The sequence below is a fragment of the Odocoileus virginianus genome, chromosome 24 (assembly GCF_023699985.2).
Source record: "Odocoileus virginianus isolate 20LAN1187 ecotype Illinois chromosome 24, Ovbor_1.2, whole genome shotgun sequence".
NCBI lineage: Eukaryota > Metazoa > Chordata > Mammalia > Artiodactyla > Cervidae > Odocoileus > Odocoileus virginianus.
The window spans coordinates 25,035,700-25,056,387 of record NC_069697.1 but is presented as its reverse complement, the minus strand read 5'-3'; the positions used below and the strand labels follow the sequence as shown (position 1 = coordinate 25,056,387).

Below are 20,688 nucleotides of genomic sequence, written 5' to 3'. Positions count from 1 at the left end.
CTGCTCCCTTTATCCCTCCCCTCGGGAAGCCCCTCTGCCCACATTTCCCTTTCCCGGTTCTTGCCCCGCAGGCCTGCTTCCAAGACAGGTGAGATGGGGAGAAACTTCTCCAAGAGAATGTAGGGGTACACATGGGAACACGATGTCTCATCAGAATGAGTTGCAGGTCTATTTGAATGACTCCCATATCCAAATGCCATCTGTATTCCTTCAGAGAATGAGAAAGCAGGTCACATCTTTTACGTGACTCCTTTACACGGACTCAGAACTATCACAGAGGATAAGGTGATGGCTTAACCTGCTCCACCCTTGAATTTCTGCCTCTCTGCCTCCCTCGGGGACATCAGTTAAAGACACCCATGACCATAAACTCTGCTGAGTTAATGGCCTCAGCTTCTTCTCTCCCCAGTTCAGTCTCTCCTACCTGGCTGTCCCCTGTCACTCACACACACTTTCACACTTTCTGATCTTCAAGACTCTGAGCAGACCATTCCCCCATCTGGAGGCCCCTCCCTGACTCCATGTCCATAGCTGCTCTGACTCTGTTCCCCCACTCTGTTCCCCTACTTTCCAGCCCTTCAAGTTAGGACCAAACTTCCCTTCCCCAGTGTGTGCACCGCCTGCGGTCCCCACTGCTCCTGTGCAGTGGGTCTGCCCCTGTCCTCAATATGGCCTTGCTTCCACCCTCAGGCCAGGGGGTCCATGGGGGCCCACACTCCAATTTCCTGTCCCACTGAACCCTCCCCGTTCGTGTTGTGAGTGCCTTCAGATTCCGAAATGTGTTCATTTAACATCACATTCCCAGTGCATAGGCCACTGCCTGCCACACAATGGGAGCAAAACAAATTCCTCCTGAACAAATGTGTAACTGACTTTTCAAAGATCAGCCACTTTAAGGTTTATATTAGTATGATTGTGTGTGCAAGGTTTTTGAGGATCAACTATTACTCATGCAATAAAAAACTAATAAAAGCTGTAAACTTTACTTTTCAATTATGAATAATTCCAGAAGCCTGCAGAAAGTAAAAAAAAAAAAAAAAAAAAAGAGTAAACTAATGTGATCAAACAACAGTTTGGAGAGCACAGAAAATTTATTGTAGAGACACTAGAAATGTCAAGCCCTTCAAGGTACAACCTTCAACCAGGAGATGATGAGGTCACAGTACTTCGTAGGGAACCTACACTGAGTCCAGCAGATGCCTCAAGAGTGTCACTGACACGGCTATCGTATTAGGACTCAGCGAACAAGCAGAGGTAAATCCAGATCTAAGCAGCAAAGCCAGCCCTCTCTTAAGGCCCACAAGGCCCCCTTAGTTGGTCATATTTTCCCCATCCTGTCCTCTCCAGCATATCTCAAGTATCTTATGTGAGACCCAAAATAAGCAGAGTCTCACAAAGAGAGAATCACAGACAACAGGAGTCAGGAAGGACTTTGCAGTCTAGGAGGAGCATGAAGCTATACTGTGCTAACAACGGGCAGCTTGCAGACTAGTTCAGGGTTGAACCTTCCCAAAACCCAAGTGTGATTCTCAAACTCCTCAGGGCTTGGGCACCTGGACAGATCAGTGCTGGGCTGAACATGCCCAGCCTGCTGGGCAATTCTCCAGAAGGTCATTATGAAGCAGAGTTCAGGAAGGCCACACTTTCAAAGAATGGAGCTTCCAAAGGAAGTCAGGACAGAATAGAACCAGACTGCAGTCCATCGACTCCTTCACTCACTGCTAGTTACAGTCCTCCCTGTGGACAAGCATTTCTGCTCTCTGGATACCCCGTCTTGGGCTGTTAACCCAAGAGATAATGTTTCCTGACACAGAGATTCAGAATCAGGACCAGACAGGACTCACAGGTGTCAGATGGGTAAATCCACACTCTCTAGCAATAGCAATGGATGGGGCTACAGACCCAGAGGCAGGAATCGACCCCTAGCACAGAAGTTCTCCTTACCAAGCTGGCCTGCCTTGTCCTCAGCTACTCAGCCAAAGACCTCATTTTCAAGTCCCCTAAGGCAGCGTTCCCTAACCTTTTTGACACCAGGGATTGGTTTTGTGGAAGACAATTTGTCCCTGGACCAGAGGGTGGGGGGAGATGGTTTCTGGATGATTCAATTGCATTACATTTATTGTGTATCTTATTTCTGCTATTATTATATCCGCTCTACTTCAGGTCATCAGGCTAATATTAGATCCTAGAGGTTGGGAATCCTAGCCCTAAGGAATGAATTATTCACAGAGATCCCAGGTGCAAGAAGGGGAGCCTGGAGCGAGAAAAAGAGCCTGGAATGAGAAACCTGGTATACTCGACATCAACTCTCCATAATCTGCAAGTGTCCCCAAGGACAGAAGCAGGGCCAGCTGAGGCATCTGACTTGAGAATGTGCCGGGCTGTGTTTGGACTACCGGTCAGTGCCCTCCAAATAGAGATCTCCGTTTGGGATTATCCACCTGATTCCCTGTCTAGAGCGGGATTTATTGGCAAAACTGCTGAGACCCATCGGGAAAAGGTAAGGGGATGGGGGTCAGGAAGGCGTGGCGGGTGGGGGGCAGGAAGTGGTGCTTGCGAGGCGTTGCAGAAGCCTGGCGTCCCGGAAGCCTGGCGCTCTACTCCAGGATTCGCCTGTGGGAGGTGCTGGTAGACGTTTGGATTATCTGCATTCCGGAGGTGCCGCCTTTTCTGCCCCGGTACTTGCTGCTACTTATGCTACTCCCTCCGTGGCTCCCACCGCCGCTCTCATAACCGCCTCCACTGCCCCCTCGAGAGCCCCCTCCGTAGCCGCCCGAGCCCCCGCGGAAGCCGCCGCCGCCGTAGCTTCCACTGCTGCTGCCGCCGGCGTAACCGCCGCCGCCTCCGTAACCTCCGCCTCCGTAACCTCCGCCTCCGCTGTAACCTCCAGAGCCCCGGGCACCTCCGCCGATGGTGAGCTGGCTGCTCTGCACAGCTGTGGGGGCAAGGACAGCCCACACGTGGGTCAGAGGACTGGGCAGAGCGGACCTGCCTGCACCTACCCTCGGAGCAGCCCCCTACATCCTTCATCACTGGCAGCATGACTTGCCAAAAGGATGGATGAAAGTCTCCCCCATTTCAGAAGTATTCCTCCTAATACAAAGGGATGTCAGGGCGCATTTTCATTATTGCTACACCCTGAAGAATTCTAAGCCGCTGCTGATTATTAGGCATCATAAAAATCAAAATAAAGGAGAAGTAAGGTCGTGTATTATTTCAAGCTATTTCTCTGGGCTGTGCAGTTGTCCTTGCTTATTTTGCTTTTCGTTGTGTAGGACTGGACACAAAATGCCTGCTGCCAGATTTCTGCTGGCCAGTCTTCTCATGGGCCCTCCCTCCCCCAGCCCCAACCAGCCCCAGTCTTGGACTCTGCTACTTACAGATGCTCACTTGGCTCTGCAGCTCCCCTGACATCCTGTAAAAACCAAGGTGCGCACAGTCAGCATTATCCGCAAAGCCTGAAGGAAAGCAATCATCAGCCAGGAGACATCAGGAGCAGGGGAGGTGTGTTGGGAGCAGGGAGGTCAGGAAACCAGTGCAGGCAGAGGGGATTTGAAGCATTTTCGTGAGGCCTCTTAGCATTGGGGGTCGCCACCTGGCAGCAGCGGCTTAAGTAGTGGTATTAGAGACGTTGCACTGGGGAACAGGACAATGATGACAATGATGCTGCCCACTCACACGTCCTCTGCTTCTGACTTGAACTTTTCTGCTCACCCTGAGCTACCCATCTTCCCAGGAAAGCTGCTGCTGCTGCTGCTGCTGCTGCTAAGTCACTTCAGTCGTGTCCAACTCTGTGCACCCCCCATAGACGGCAGCCCACCAGGCTCCCCTGTCCCTGGGATTCTCCAGGCAAGAACACTGGAGTGGGTTGCCATTTCCTTCTCCAATGCAGGAAAGTGAAAAGTGAAAGTGACGTTGTTCAGTCGTGTCTGACTCTTAGCGACCCCATGGACTACAGCCTACTAGGCTTCTCCATCCATGGGATTTTCCAGGCAAGAGTACTGGAGTGGGGTGCATTGCCTTCTCCAATTCCCAGGAAAGCTGGGATTGTATAAATAGGGACTCTCTAAAAAATCCCACTGCTCCAGGGCTGCAGCCTGCCTGCACTCTGGCCCAGAAACACAGCCCACCTGCTCTCCTCGCCCTCCAGCAGCTTGCGGTAGGTGGCAATCTCCACGTCCAGGGACAGCTTAGCTCCCAGCAGCGCCTGGTAGTCACGCAGCAGGCGGGCCAGCTCCTCCTTGGACTGCTGCAGGGCAGCCTCCAGGTCCTGCAGCTTCTGCTGTGCATCCTGGAGGGCCTGGTGTCCCCTCTCCTCTGCATCAGAAATGATGGTGTGCACCTGCTCGATCTACTCGGGAGACAGTCAAGGAGAAGAACCATGTGGGGCATGAGTTTCCAGAGCTTCATGAGGCAGAGGGTTATGGGAGGTAGAAGCTCTGATCAGCCACCCTGAGCATCCATCTCACCTGCTTCTTGATGTTGCCAATCTCTGCCTGCAGCCTCTGGATGGTGAGGTTGAGTTCGGAGATCTCCGTCCTGCTGGTCTTCAGCTCGTCTCCATGTCTTCCCGCTGTGATCTGGAGCTCCTGGTACTGAGGGTCAAGGGCAGCATCATGGTCAGCCTGCTGCTCATCACACACTTCTCCAGGAAAGAGTGAGTCTGCCTTCCCAGACCCTGCCCAAGAATGCTCTCCCCTAGGGAAGGTCCCAGAGTAAGCCTCCCTAGAGCTGTGATCCCGCATACATACACTTAAACTTGTACCAAACCTCCCTCATTTGAACTGTGACACCACACACACACACACACACACACACACACACACACACACACACAGAGGTGCCTGTATCTCGAGACAGAGTTTCAGAATCAGAACCAAACAAGACAAACCTACTTCTTGATGCACCCTTTTACCTCCTTTTTCCCACATCTAAACTTTGTCCATACTGGGCCCCTCTCACTTTTCCCATCCCACCACATTCCTTCCTCCCCTTTTCCAGAATGATTTCTCTAACACTCAGGACCTTACTTCTTCAGAAGCCCTCAGCATGTTCCCTCTTTATTCACATTTTCCTCTCTATCTCCATTCCTGTGTCTATGGGCCCCATCATGAGGACCTCCACCTGCAGGCCATCGACAAAACCGGGGCTCAATGACTGTTACAGAGGAAGCAGAGAGGGGTGCCTCTGAAGAAAACAAGGGAGAGCGTGGGCTCAAGTGCATCTCTGCATTCTGAAGTCTTCACTGTTGACCATCTGTCTCCCCCGTCTGGCACTCAGAACACCTGCCTACAGGACAGTGGGATAGAGGCCAGCCACGATTGGAGTTGGTCACAGGTAATCCACAAAGCAAATCTCCAACGCCAGGTGTTCAGAATTTAGTGACCGGCCTTTGACTCTTAACTGCAGTGTTCGCCCTCCAGAAAGTTCCGAGTCCATTTATGTTAAACAAGTCACCGAAGATGTGCCCTAAAATTTAGCTATAAAGATGTTTATCTGAAAACTGGAGACATATTCTTACCATGAAATACCACACTGCTCTTAAAAATGATGTCAAATAGTTAATGTCAGAGAAAGGTATTCACAAGTAATAAACGAAAGAGAAAAATATAAAAAGATATTTTTAAAGATATCATTATGAAAAAATAAGAAAACATCATGGTGGCTGAGAGCATGGATGTGTAGATGGTATACCTGAACTTAATTAAGTTCTGCCTCTGCTACTTCCAAACCATAAGAGCCAAGGGAAATGGATAACCTCATACTCTGGTATTGGTAAAACAATAAAAGAATCTTTACCTCATAGCGTTGTTGTAAGGAGTAAATGAAATTCTATGTATAACAGGACTTAGTGCAGTACCTGATATGTGTGAGTTTTCAATAAAGGTTAGCTACAAAGAACGAGTGGAAAATATGCTGACATATTCATATTGGTAGTGGGATATGAGTAATCTTTAGCTGTAATCTTGAAATTTTCTATAGCAAACATGTTTTACTTTAGAAATAAGAAAAAGACAATACAAGTTCTGGGAGGTATGTTCGGTTCAGGGTACCAGGCCTGGGCTGGGGATAGAGATGCTCACCTTGGTCTGGTACAGGGCCTCAGCCTCATCCTTGCTCCTTTGTGCAATCTCCTCGTACTGAATCCGCACGGCATCGATAATGCTGTCCAAATCCAGGGAGCGGTTATTGTCCATGGACAGGATGACGCTGGTGTCAGTGATGTTGGTCTGCATCTGAGACAGCTCCTGCAAAGCATGGAACACAGGCTGACTTCTTCCAGTCCCCTCCCGGGACCTCAGTTTCCCTCTACTGCCCCCCGCCCCCCCCCCCAAGGCTCTCTGAGGAAGCCTTGAGAGAGAAAAGTTCTCTGGGAAAAGCTCTTGGAATCACTGTTGTGTGCCCAGAGGGACCTTCACTAAAGGTACAGGCATCTGGATCTAGGCGCAGAGAAGAAGGGAGCCTGAACTCAGAGCCGCCCGTCATGCCTTTCCTGGACCCTCCGTCCATCCTTACTCTGGCTTGGCCACTATCTTGAGCAGGACCTCCAGCCAGGCAGACTTGTTCCTTAAGATCACATGAGCTCCCAGAGGCAGCAGAAAGGATTCCATGTGTGTAGATGCTCAGACTTGCTTTAGCATCTGAGCTCCACCGCTAACCAGCTGGGAGCCTGAGCAAGGAACTCAGTGTCTCAGTGCCCCTGTTCTCTCATCTATAGACTGGAGATACCCAAGACCCAGTAAAGCTCCCAGCACAGCATCCGGTCCAGAGAAGGTGCCTCCAAGTTAGACCAGGGTTGGGAGGAGTGTGTTACCCCCACTTCTCCAATCTTCACCTGCATTCCCTTTAAGACCCACACTACCCTCTTCTGCAGAGTTCCCTGATGGCCCCATCTACTCCCCAGTGCTGATGAAGCTGTCTGGTTGGTTTTACCCCATATGTCCTGGGCATTAAGCTTCATTTCCAGACAGAAGCAGAGACTGTTTCACCATCTCCCACCTCCCATCTCCAAGGCCCCACACATGGAATCCTGAGCTTTGGGGGTTGAAACGATTCTGACTCCAGGCCCTCAGACTTGAGGTGACTGGGGAGAGGCACCCCCAGGAGGTAATGTTGGGTGTCAGACCTCCCCCTCTTACAGCCCACACCCCCTGACAGATGTAGAAAAGAGAAGGGTTTCTTATGAGAACTGAGAAATTATCTCATAGAAATATTTGAGATATTGACTCACCGATTGAAATAAATATTTCAGGAAATCAACCTCCTCAAGCAGAGTGTCTGCCTTGGACTGTAGGTCCACTTTGCTCAGATAAGCAGAATCCACATCCTGAACAACAAGCGAAGACAGTCTGACTCGGTTGCCCTGCCACCAGCTGTCTGGGTAGCCTTGGGCAAGTGGCAAAGCCTCTCTGGGTTTATTTCCTAGCCTGCAAATTTCCTCCCCTCAGTCAAATAAGGGGCCAGCAAACCTGGGCTTTGCTGGCCAGAAGGAAGTTTCCATCAGCTCCTCATCCTGGCCAGTCATGCAAAACACCCCAGGTCCTAAGGCCCCCACACAACACACTCACATGCTGCCCATTAATTTAATTCCACTTTCAGGACTCTGAAGAGATTAAAAACTCAAAAACTTTTCAAGATTCACATTAGCAACACATTTTTGAGACTTACTGCTTCAGGGTCAGGGCCCCAGCATTTGGGAAACACCCTCAACAAGCTGGCCCCCAAACTCACTTGTCCACCCCTCCGTTCTTCTGCAACCCAAAGGAGTCCCTGCCTCTTCTCAGCCTCCTAAACCCACAGTTCTCCTCTGGACACCCCCATCCCTCACCTTCTTCAGGACAACAAATTCATTCTCGCCACTGGTCCTCCGGTTGATTTCTTCCTCATACCTGTTGCGGGGAGGTCAGAAACACAGACAGGCTGCAAGGGCTGACCTCAGCTCCTTGAGATTTTTCCTTACAGTGGGAAGCTCGGAATCACCCAAACTTTTATGGTCCTGGACTCTGGCTGTCCCCTGCCAGGGCCTGCCACTCTCACTGACAAGCAGCTGGAGCCATCTCCTGGCTCTCCAGGTCAACAGAGGGCACAACCCCCCAATGTGGAAAATCTAGAGCCACATAGAAAGTCCCCAAAATGTCCTTTTTATTTTAATATCTTACCTTTGTACGTTTGTCCAGTTCGATCATTTTTTTAAATGAGAACCTAAATAGCAACCACTTTTACTAAATTTTTTAAAAGAGAGAAAAATTTCACCTGCCATTCTGCCCCATCACCTTCAATGTGCATTTCATTTCCCCCTTGTTGACTCACACACATGTGACTGCTCAATGCAGTAAGCACGTCAAGGTGATGTTAAGAGAAGCACCCTACACCCCCAGCAAGGGGAGTGGGGGCAGGGGGGAGGCTGCTCAGTTGCCTCTATGGGACAGGAGCAGCTGACCTAGAATTAAGCAACTCATGTCACTCCTACCATTATTACTAATAATAGCTAGTGCATGTTGAGGGCTTCATATGTGCAAAAACAGTCTAAGAACTATTAAGAATATTTTATCTAAACCAGTGATTCCCCATATGTGGCTCCCAGGCCACCAGCATCAGTATCACTTGGAAGCATATTAGAAATAAAAGCCCTCTGGGCCCATCCCAGACCAATCTGATTTCAACAAGCTGATGCATGCTCAAATTTGAGAGCCACAGATCTCCCCCTCACAACAGTTCAACAAGGAGGGTACTCACTATCCCTACTTTGCTAAACCAAAGGCTTAGAAAGATGCCCTTGCAGGCAGTCAGAAAGTGATGAAGCCCTCACTGGAACCCAGGCTTGTGTGACTCCAACATCCATGAAGATCTTCTGCTTCCCCTCCCCACCCAGTACAACTGAGAGCTGACTGGCAATGCCATCACTCTGGGGCTACCGTGTGCAAAATGGTGCCCATGCACTTATGCAGTGGTGCAGAGCCTGCCTGGCTGCGCCTGATGTCCAGGGTCCCCCCACCCCTCACCCATTCACAGTAAACCATTCCCCTGTCTTGTTCCTCCCCACCCCTTTGCTCCTCCTGGAGCCTCACTTGTTCTTGTAGTCATCCACAACATCCTGCATGCTCCTGATCTCCGAGCTCTGGCGCATCTGCTCCGCTCTGAGAAAATCCACCTGCTTCTGCAGCTTGCTAATGTAGCTTTCAAAGATGGGCTCCAGATTGTTGGTCTGAGTCGACGTGTTTACCTGCTGCAGTAGCTCCCATTTTGTCTGGAGCACCTGATTCTGCTGCTCCAGAAATCGCACCTAAGAACAGAAAACCTCCGAGTTCACCCCCAAGCCCTGGGTCCGAGAAGCACTCCCACAGGTAGAAGCAGGTGCAGCCCCATAGCATATCCAGACCTCAGAGAATCAGGACACCCCTCCGGGGGTCAGAGGGCTCTCTTTTTCTAGGACCAGGATGCATGAATACAGTATGGCTTCTGATGGTTGACCAATGACTATAAGGTCAACCTGCCAAAAAATTACACTAATTGAACTCTGCTGTTGAAGGCAAGTCCCCTCCATCCGAGTGGTACCCTGTTTCCTTTGGTTCTATCAGCTTGCATGGTAGAGTTGTCCATCCCCGCCCTCAGCTCCCCATGCCAACCTCAGGAAATGGTGACCCAGAGCATCTGAAACTCTGGCACACCCAGGGCTCATGTGTCTCTGCAGCTGAGACACTTTATGTGATTGAGGAGAAGAGAAAGTAAGAGAAGGGGAGGAATAATTTTGGCTTCAAATATTAAACCAAATCCTGAACACACTAGCCCAGGTGCCCCCATCCTGAAACCCACCACCTCGACTGCTGCCCAGTGTGTTTTTCAGGAGGGTCACCTCGTTTAAATGCTCTCATAACCCAAACAGAATTTTTTTTAAAAAAGTGAAATTTTAGCCATGTTTTTATATTGAAGTGTAGTTGATTAGCAATGTTGTGTTAGTTTCAGGTGTACACCAAAGTGATTCAGTTATACATATACATGTATCTATTCTTTTTCAAATTCTTGAATTAAGAGTTTGGGATTGACATCTACACACTACTATATTTAAAATAGGCACAAACAAGGACTTACTGCATAGTACAGGGCACTCTGCTCAATACTCTGTAATAACCTAAGAGCGAAAATAATTTTGGACAGAATTTTTAAAGTAAGTATGTTTTTTAAGTTATGTGACTCGTTCTAATGCCCCAAAGTAGGACTTTGACGATGCCTGTGTGCGAGTTGTGTGTGCACACTCAGTTGTGTCCAACTCTTTGCGACCCCATGGACTGTAGCTTGCCAGGCTCCTCTGTTGGTGGAATTTTCCAGGCGAGAATCCTAGAGCAGGTTGCCATTTTCTCCTCCAAGGGATCTTCCCAGCCCAGGGATCAAACCCAGGTCTCCTGCATTGCAGGCAGCTTCTTTACCATCTGAGCCATAACTAGTCTCATTACAGACCAATAAACGCTTTTATATTTCCAAACTCAGGGATGGAACTAGCATTTGGGAAATCCCCATGTTGCAGTTTCCTTCATTAGCACAGAGGATGGAGAGTAGATCTCACCCTGTGTTCTCACTGCTTCTTCCCCCAAAGCTGTGCACACAAAGGTCAAGTACAGGCTCCAGAAAGCTGGCTGGCTGTGCAGATCCAGTCCTGGACTGTCCTTCCCATGGTGGTGATCAATTTTCGTCCTACCTCCACCAGCCGCCTGCAGGGGGAGCCTCCCCTTCCGTGCCTTAAGTGAGGACAGTGTATTTCTCCATGTTTTGCTCAGATGTGTTGTACACACACATACACACATACACATACCCACCCACACATACCCACCACATACACACAAACACACACACACACACACATGCCCTCCAGGAGCTGCCCAGGAGATGTGGGGAGTGGTGGGGGAGGAGCCTAACACACTCTTTTGTGTTGTCAGAACAGAACCATGAAGATAGTTCTCCACAATGCTTAAGGAGTTGAGGGGGGACAGAATTCCCAGCCTTGAGACTGTCCATCTGAGCAGCCAGCCTTGTTAACTTCCTTTAGCTCTGACTCTAGGCTGGAATGTGCCCAGAGAACACTCTTTCCCATGGCTCGTTTTTGTTAGCTTTATCAAAGCAAGAGATAAAGCAGCTGCCTTCACAGCTTGTCCACCCGGTCTGTGACATCCCCGTGAGAAATCCCTGCCACCTGGCCAGTTGTCAGTCTGGCGGCAATCCCAGGGAGGGGAGAGACTGGGCGCTTTCGCAGCCCTTTGCTCTGCGTTGTGGGGACCCGAGGTAAGGATCTCATGGTCCCACAGGGAAGCTCCATGTCAAACAATGAGGGGGCAGTGGGACAATTCTGAGTGCTAGGGGTTTAGGCCGAGCGCCCACCCCAGGCGAAGAAACTATGGCTTTCATTGGTCACCCAAACTGCAGAGTCAGAAGCTGGCTTCAGGGGGTGCCAGGCAATTTTCATGAGATTTAACTGCTATAAAAATCACTGAAAGCCATCATGATCTTTCCCCAGGGGCCCCCAAACGCTGCCGGGCTGTGTCCCAGCAGCAGTACTCAGGAGAAGCCCAGGTAACCCAGATCAAACTTAGCATCACATGGAGTTAAGCTTCTTCCTGGGTAAAGTACACCCCACTCAACCTCCTGTGGCCCTCTCCCCCTGCAAATGACACTCCAATCACCTCCTAGTGCCTCCAGTAGCCTAGATCTCCCCAACCCTTTGCCTGTCGAAGTCCTAGTCTCCCTTTAGATCTCAACTAGGGCAGCACCCCCTGGGGTCTCCCCTTCATAACCCCCTGTTCTTTTCCCCTGTGCCATCTATCATGATTTCAGTCTTTTGTTTTTTAGCACATTCCTCCTTACAATGGGATGTGAGCCCCAAGAAGGCAGGCTTTGTTCTCCAGTGGACACCAGGTGCTGAGACCCATAGATACATAGCTCCCAGCTCAGAGAAGGCAGTTCATAAACACCATGGACTAATGAAATGCTCGGACACTGGCATTGCTGTTAGTATAGACCATCTACCCTGCTCATTGCCCTGAACAGAGGATTCAAGCTCAGCTGAACAAAGCCAGGGCACTGTCTCTGTGGGAAGAACTGGGTCCCTCATCCTATTTTCCTGGGATCCCTTTCCTTTGCCATTGATGCTAAAAAATTTTTTTCTAAATAGCCTTTGTCTCCATTCCCACTCTCTGAGAGCCCAAGTTTGACACCTGAAGGGTTGACTCAATTTTTCATTGAACACAAATTTATTGAGCAGCTATCAGATGCCAGGCAGTATTCTGGGTGCTGGAGATACAGCTATAAATAAAACAGAAAAAATCCCTGCATTCCAAAAGTTGACAATCTGTTTGAAGAGATGACTATAAGGAAACAAATGTGAACTATACGGTGTGTTGAATGGCTGTAGGGGCCATGGAGAAAAGTAACACACCGATGGGGGGTAGGGATGCTGATACGGGGTATTCCTTTAAATAGGGAGATCAGGGAGGCCTCACTGAGACAGCGGTGTGTGAGCAAAGGGCTCCAGCTGGACCACTCCTCGGAGGGAGGAGTTCCAAGCAGAGGGAATGGCAAGTGCAAAGGCCCTGAGGCAGGACCATGGTGGGGTACAGGAGAATGAGGGATGCAATAGTGTGCCAGTGAGCAAAAGGAAAACAGGGGTAGAGTCAGGGAAGGTGTCCACTGTGCTGAGTGGTACTTTGGTGAGCTAAGTTCCTGCCTTCACTCTGCTCACTAAACCTTGCAGCCTGAGAGTGGTTCTGCCCAATAGCAGCAATGTGGCCTCAGTCTCACATAAGCAAGCCAGGAACTAGCAGCAGCTATGGGTTAGAGGGCCAGATCATATAGGACCTTGTAAGATCATGCCTATTATTTCTGATGAGACAGGAAGCCAACAGAGGGTTAAAATGGAGGAGTGATGTGGTATGTTTTTAAAGGATGGCACTGGTGTGATGCTGAGAATAGGCTATACAAGATTAAAGACAAAAGCAAGAAGATCAGGTCAGAAGGTAGGGTCAGAAGCCACTGTGATAGAAGCCTTCTCTCTTCCAGCCAGGCCAGAGCCCTCCTGGATAAGTACTCTCCTCGTGGTCATCACAGCCCAGGCCCTTAGGGAAGGGCAGGAAGCCACAGTCACTTGAACTTTGCCCTCAGCCCCATGCCACAAACATGAAGAGATGTCCTGTTAATGGCAGGCTGCTGCTGCTGCTGCTGCTAAGTCGCTTCAGTCGTGTCCAACTCTGTGCGACCCCATAGACGGCAGCCCACCAGGCTCCCCTGTCCCTGGGATTCTCCAGGCAAGAACACTGGAGTGGGTTGCCATTTCCTTCTCCAGTGCATGAAAGTGAAAAGTGAAAGGGAAGTCGCTCAGTCGTGTCCGATTCTTAGCGACCCCATGGACTGCAGCCAACCAGGCTCATTCGTCCATGGGATTTTCCAGGCAAGAGTACTGGAGTGGGGTGCCATTGCCTTCTCCGGTTAATGGCAGGAACCATAATCAAATCAGAGTCTCAGGAGATCAGTTGCCCGTGGCCATTTCAACAATCCCCAATGCTGTCTTCTTCCTGCCTTTGATCTGGCTTGACCTTTCAGTGATGTCTCCTTCATCTGTCATCTCCTTGTTCCCATCAAGCCCTCTTAGTCCCTGTCTATACCTGAGGTGTGATGATATTCAGCCAAATGCCTCATCCAAGGTGATCAGAAGCAGTCAGAAGCACTTTGCTCTGTTGAATTCCTCTTTGGCTGCCTCTGGATCTCAACATTCTTATCCCTTCACCCCCAACTCACCCACTGTGTCCCTGCCCCAGCTTTCACCCAGATATCAGAGGCCAGTACACAGACCAACAGTGGACTTTGGCAATGCTTACCCTGCAGTCAGAGATAGGTCAAGCTTTGGCCTCAACACTGAACTTCTATGAGGCCTGAAGGAATGTCACTAAGCCTGCAAGGGTCCCTGGATCCCAGGGTGCTTCCCACTACATCCCCAAAGGTAAAGAAATTTCTGGGGAGCCTCCAGTGGCTTCCATGCCTCCATCACCTTTGGATTAAAGGAAATGCTGGTGGAAGGTCTTTTCCATATCTCTTCTACTAGCCCCTGCTTGGTGGTTTGGACCTGACCCAATCCAACCTAAGGTTTAAACTAGGGAGAAGGGGTTTATTTTGGCTCCATCTGGCCTATTCTTGGCCCTGGATGAGCTAAAATGAGGAACTCAGACAGAATCCTATACAGTAGGGTATTGGTTTTCACCCCCAGCAATCCCCACCAGAGTCATCAGCTTGGTTCTGCTGCAGTGTGCCCACTTTGTTTCTCTCCCCCTGCTCTGTGTCTCCATCTCCACTTCCTTCCTCCTTCCTCTCTTGTGCCATGTTCTCCAGAAATTGTAACCATTTGAAATTTCCTAAAAGCGTCAAACCCTCCAGCCTCCTGGTTCTTCTGCCTGGAAACTCCCTCTGCCCTGAGAACCTGTTTGACTCTTTCTCCACCTTCAAGACCTTTATCAGCCCAGAGCTCATCACACCCTCCTTTGTGCTATGGCCCAGAGAGCATTGTCTTTATCAACACACCTCCCACACACTGTCACAATCCTCCTCCCTTTAGATCTGGGGCTCCTTGAGGGCAGGACCTGTGTCCTTGTCACCCTGCAACACCTGGAGTGTCTGGCATATAATAGATGCTTAGTAAATGTTTGTGGGCTGGATGATATGTAGGTGGGTAGGTGGATGGGTGGGTGAATGGGTAGATGGGTGAAGAGGTATATGGATGAATGAGTAAATGGATAGATGGGTAGGTGGATGAATGGATGGATGGATGGATGGAAAGTGAAAATGATGAGTGAGATTACATCATGTATTTTGTCTGATGGGTATTTTCATTCCTTGGATCTGCTTTCCTGCCAAAATGAAAAGATAAAGATGAACCCCTCAAGAAGTCAAATTGAGGTCTAAATGAAGTCAATGCTTTCTTAAAGTCCCAGGACACACACACTGGAAGTGACTGTCACCACCAGAGACAATGTGGTGAGAGGCAGCAGGGTACAAGGTCATTTGGTCAGAGCCCAGAGACTACCTGCTCCTGGGGCACTCACCTTGTCAATGAAGGAGGCAAACTTGTTGTTCAGAACCATGATCTGCTCCCGCTCCTGCATCTTAACCCTCTGAATTTCAGGGTCCACCTCCAGGTGAAGTGGTTGTAAGAGGCTCTGGTTAATGGTCACTTCTTGGATACCCCCTGGGGGACAAGAAGGACCAAAGCCCCCAAGCCCCAAATTGCCACCCCTAAACCCAGCACCCCCAAGACCACCTCCTCCATAGCCACCACCTCCAAAGCCACGACCCCCAAAACCACCACCTCCAAAGCTCCTGCCTCCTCCAAACCCCCCTCCTGCTCCCCCACCATGGCAGAAACCACTGGCACTTCTCCCCACTAGGCTGATGGAGATGCTTTTACTGCCACCCAGATTGTATAGGCTCCTGGAGGTAAACCCCCTTGCATGGCTTCCATACCCACCACCACCACTAGCACACCTCCCTCGGGCCTGACACACGGACCTCACAGCGCAGCTCCCACCACCAGAGCCCGCAGAGGAACCAGAGCTGTAAATCCGCCTGCTCCTGGAGCTGAACGCTGACTGGGAGCTAAACTGGTGGCTCATGGCTCCTGGAGCATCCAGAGACGCAGACCAGAGAAAGGGAATAAAAGGAGGCAGAGAGCAGGGAGAGAAGGAGCTGTGACTCCTTTGGCGGGAGATCTGGCTCTGTCCCTATATATACATGCATTTGCTGGGCTGGGCACCTTCTGAAGCCTGGGAGGGGAGTATCTATGTTTAGTTTACCTTGCCAGAAACATCTGTTTAAAATCTCACACCTATGAGTTGCAGAAATTGTGCTACAGACAAACTTCCCCAACTCGATTATTTATCATTCATCTCTTGCCATTTAGAGATCAGAATGCAACAGTCTCTGCAGGTCAAGTAGCTGGAAACTTCTATACAGTTTTCCCCCCAAATCTTGATATCTTCTTAAGAAACTCCACCCTGAGTTGTTGGTTTGGGGGTGTGTCCAGGAGATCTGGGACAAATCTAGGGGGTGTCCAGTCTCCTCGCAACCACAGCTAGGACCAGGGTGGAGACTTCACCAGCATTATCCTGGTAGGGCAACAGTAATAATCTTCCTCCACCCTGGTTCTGCTCCCCACTGTTATCATCACCCAAATCTTGATCACAGTATTGTGGTCATTGAGTTCGAGTGAAAGCGGGGGACTCTGCCCAAGGCTGCCCACACTTTCTGGGTGCATCATGTGTCACTCCATACACTCGGGCTCCACAAGTGCAAGACAGATGAGGTCCTATGGCACCAAAGGTCTGTGGTGATAGATTCATAGAGCATCTCGCAGGACTTAACTTGGTCTTCTAGACCAAGAGACAAACTATCCTCAAATCTCTCTTTTTCCTTTTTCTTTTCCCATCCCAATCTCTTGTAGACCAATGCTTTTGTGAAATAGGATAAAAATGAATTACCCTTAAAGGGAGATTTCTTTTGTGCTCATGCGTGCTCAGTCATGTCTGACTGTTTGCGACCCCATGGACAGTAGCCTACCAGGGTCCTCTGTCCATGGAACTTTCCAGACAAGAATACTGGAATGGGTTGTCATTTCCTTAGCCAGGGGATCTTCCCGACACACGGATCAAACCCACATTGACCTGCATCTTCTGCATTGACAGGTGGATTCTTTACCACTGAACCACCTGGGAAAACCAAAAGGAGATTTTCTTTAAGGTATATGAAATACAAGCCTCATTTTTTTTAATTTTTAGGTTAAACAGACCCAAAACTGTTCCATTGCTAAAAGGAAAAATATTTTCAATTTGTTTCTAAATGATTATTCTCATATTTTGTAGGTATCTCCTCTCAAACCAGTAACAAAGCACCTGTGGACCATATTTTGGAAAGCACTACCCCAGACAGCAAGTGTAGGCAAAGCTCATTCAACATGCATCAGTGTCAGCCTATAAAAAAATGTGTATTTGCCCTCTAGAACTAAATGGATGGTGACTTTCATTCAAAACTTATAACAATGACAAATATTATTGAGGGGGAAAAGCCCTAAACATCCAGACTCAGAAAAATGACTAAATGATGGCTTGCCACTTTGATACAATTATCTAAAATTATCATTACAGAATGATACAATGTTAAATGAGGAAATACACAATGGTATCTGTGCTATGAACCCATAAAAATTAAGAACGCTGAGAAGGCAAATTTAAAAAGTAGCATAGGAAGTGAATTGGTTTATTAAGGATTGTAGGTGGTTTTTTTCCTATGTCTTTCTTTGGTTTTGTGCAATAAATAAATACTTTTGCGAAAGCTGAGACTGAAGTCCCAGCTGCCAACAGCTAGAGCAAGACAAGTGCTGGGGAGCACCAGTGAGCGGCATCCCAGGGCTGGGAGGGGCTCTGTGAGCAGCCTCCAAGTCTTCCTTACTGCTCGGCAGTTGTTTAGTGGACAGTCTCCAGTAGACTCTATGTAAAAGAGAAAGTGAGCTTAAAATTTACAGTCACAGAGCTGGTTGCAGCACCCAGCTCTGCTTTCACTGACCTGTGATCTTAGGCAAGTCACCTCCTGTAGAACCTCAGAAACTTAAAGAAATCAGAGAATCTATTCCTCACAAAGTCAATCCCATAAGGCAAGTAAAAAAGCACAAAGCACTATAACATACTAAACAAACATAGAGCCATTCTCAGATCCTGGCAGGTTGACCAGTGGCCCCTCTTTGCCTGGACTTTCAGTGCTTAAACCAGGACAGTCCCAGTCAAGTCAGGATGCTTGCCACATTAGTCTGGCCACGTCAGGTCTGCACAGCCCTAGTCCTGATCCTAACCCCCTCAGGGAACTCTTGGTAAGAAAGATAAGCCAAGCCTCATCCCCTGGGTCCAAGAAACACAGGAGAAAACCAGTAATGAGAGGAAGAAAAGGGGAGCCAGGGATTGGGATGGGTCAGAGTGAGAGAGTGGCCTGAAGGCAAGGATTCTGAATCAGGTCGAGGCAGAGAAAGCAGGAAAAGTGGAGAAAAGATGATGGGACCCAGGTAGGAAGCAGCAATGGTGTGGGGAAGATCCTTGAGTTGGGTATCTCAAAACCTGGACTTCTGCCCGCTCCTGGTCCCATGACTTGGACACTTAGCTCCTTGAGCCTCAGTTTCCTAGTCTGCAGAAAAAGGATAATCACCCTAGCTTCACAGGGTGACTCTAGTGAATAACTGAGATCAAATATGGAAACTCCAGAGAGTCATACAAGTGGGTTCAGGCACCCCTGCCCCCTCACCTCCACATAGCCTTTCCTGAAGACTCTAGACCACGTGAGCCAACTTGTCACCTGCTACGACACTTTTTGCATCACTCACTTTCAACTCTTACTATGAAGAATGCCCATAATTAAACCTTTCATGTGTGTCTCTACCGCCAACTAAACAGGAAGCTCAGGTTTACATTTACTCCCATACTGAACATGGGTACTTGGTCAATTGTGATGAAATAGAAGAGGAACCCCCAGAAAACAGAATTTAGAAAACCCCTTTGGTCTCTAGCTATGACTAGCTGCCAGCATCCAGTGCCAACACCCCCGTCTAACTCCTGACAGCTGGCTGACCCCAGGTGAGTTTCTATCACTCCCTTGAAGGGCTGGAGCAACGGGAGCTCAGCAAATATTACTATCTGAGCCTTTGGTGTAGGCTGAAAACTATTCTACTCCCTCAGCACAAAAGAAAACTGGCTTAAAGTGAAAGGAGAGATTTTACTTGTCCAGAAGATTGACCTGGGGAAAATGTTAGATAGTGGATGAGGTTTCTAAGGCAAATTGCTGTCCCCACAGAAAAACCTTTCAATTGGTTGGACAGCACAGAGTAATGGTTTCTAAACATGCTACACACTGGAATCACCTGAGGAACTTCAAAAGCCACTGATGCCTCTATCCACCCATAGGGACTGGTTCATTCATTTGGGGAGTAGTATAGGCTTTGGAATTTTTAAATTCCAGGTGATTTAAATGGGCAGACAAATTTGGGAACCATTGACCTGGAGGAAGCAGAAGGATGATTGAGAATATTGAGATTCCATTCAGTCTGAGGACAAAAGAATAATGATCATAGCACTAATAGTCAACCTCTCACCAAGGGCTTTCAATGGACCAAGCACTGCACTGGTTCTGTAATGTGGATAATCTCATTAAATCTGTAAGTCAACATTATAAGGGAGGTATTCTTATTCTTACCCTCACTTTACAGATGGGAAAGAGGAGATTTGGAGAGATCAAGTATCTTATCTGAGAACTTACAGATGAAAGTGGTGGAATGGAGATTTGAACCCAGGCACCCCTACTCCAGAACCCACAGGTACTGCAGAAGAGGTAGGGTCTTTGGAGAGAGAGGTTCCCCGCCTCCTTTCCATATCTCTTCTCATCTGCCATCAGTGCGGTCCTTAAAAGGAAAGTAGGAAGTCAGCTGAGGGCTCCAGCTGGCCCTGCCTGTCTCCCAGGTACTGAAACCCAGGGCTGCCAAGAGGGTGAGGCCCAGGGCAGTTATCAAATACCAGATCACAGCCTCTGGAAGCAGTGGGAGGCAGAGTTTAAGAGAAGTTGCTGGTATGACTGGCTGAGGCAGTCCCTGCAAAACCCTCCCCATCTCACACTGCATCTCTTAGGTCCAGAGGTGGATATTACAGGACAGCAAGGAAGAGGGGCAGGACATGAGGACAGAGGCAGGACCCCTTGGTCAGAGAAAGGAATAGAGGGAGAATTTCACTACCAGTCCCAACTTGGGGAGGAGAGGAGAGATAAAGTCTTAGTGAGGTATGTGGGCCATTAATCTTGAAATCAGAGCCTTGGGGACCCTGAGCAGCAGAGGGAGGCAGTAATGTGACAGGGATCAGGAAGAGCACCCCCTAGAATGGATTTGAAATTCCTAGCCTGGGCTTCCCACACTCTTAGACCAATATTCTTCCTGCGGAGTATCAGACCTGGACAGATGACAAAGACCATCAGCCCAGCATCTTAATTTTATGAGAAGGAAATAGGCACAAAAAAGAAAAGGACTTGGTCAAGGCTACAGGGGAAAGTTGTTGGGGCAGCCAGAATTAGAGCTTGAATAGCCTCCCTCCCAATCCAAAAAAGAACCAGAGGCCTAGAAGAAATTCCTGGCAGCCTCTTGGCTTCTGAAGCCTGGGACAGATGGGACCCATGGGGAACTCAACCTCCAGTTTCCAACAGGCCCTCCTGCAGGGATGGGAAGATGGAGCTAGGAAGCAGTAACATCCATGTGTTCTCCTGATTCTGGGTTAGAGTGAGTGTTAGGGGCAACAACTAAGGCCTCAATCTCCTCCTGAAGCCCCAAATCAGCCAGGACCCCACTTATGACATCCTTTTGACTAGAATGCCACCCTGCCCTGGAAACTAAGGATGAGCCTTTCATTCTCATAAAATCTGAGAAGTGTCCTTGGGCCAGAAGTCCTCACAAGGTCTCAGAACAGCCCTGTACATTCTCTTGGCCAAGGTCCAAAGATAATTTTGTTCCAGGCAAATTAACTCCTCCATCCAACATGTTGGAAGTCTCGACTATGTATAGATCTGTTTGTAAAGCTGGCAACTCTCTCTTGTCTCTGAGGCAGAGGGAACATCTGTGCAGACGTGGGCCTGAAGGGAAAT

At 49.0% G+C, this 20,688-nt stretch overlaps 1 protein-coding gene across 1 annotated transcript; it reads right to left on the bottom strand.

Moving 5' to 3' along the window:
• Positions 1 to 1,072: 1,072 nt before the first annotated feature.
• On the bottom strand, positions 1,073 to 15,711 carry KRT77 (keratin 77). Its single transcript, XM_020895013.2, has 9 exons — positions 15,078 to 15,711; positions 9,069 to 9,283; positions 7,829 to 7,889; positions 7,232 to 7,327; positions 6,084 to 6,248; positions 4,470 to 4,595; positions 4,131 to 4,351; positions 3,381 to 3,415; positions 1,073 to 2,935 (listed from the first exon to the last, which is right to left on the bottom strand). The coding sequence occupies exons 1-9, from the start codon at positions 15,642 to 15,644 to the stop codon at positions 2,598 to 2,600; spliced, it is 1,824 nt and encodes a 607-aa protein (XP_020750672.2). The 5' UTR covers positions 15,645 to 15,711; the 3' UTR covers positions 1,073 to 2,597.
• Positions 15,712 to 20,688: the final 4,977 nt, after the last annotated feature.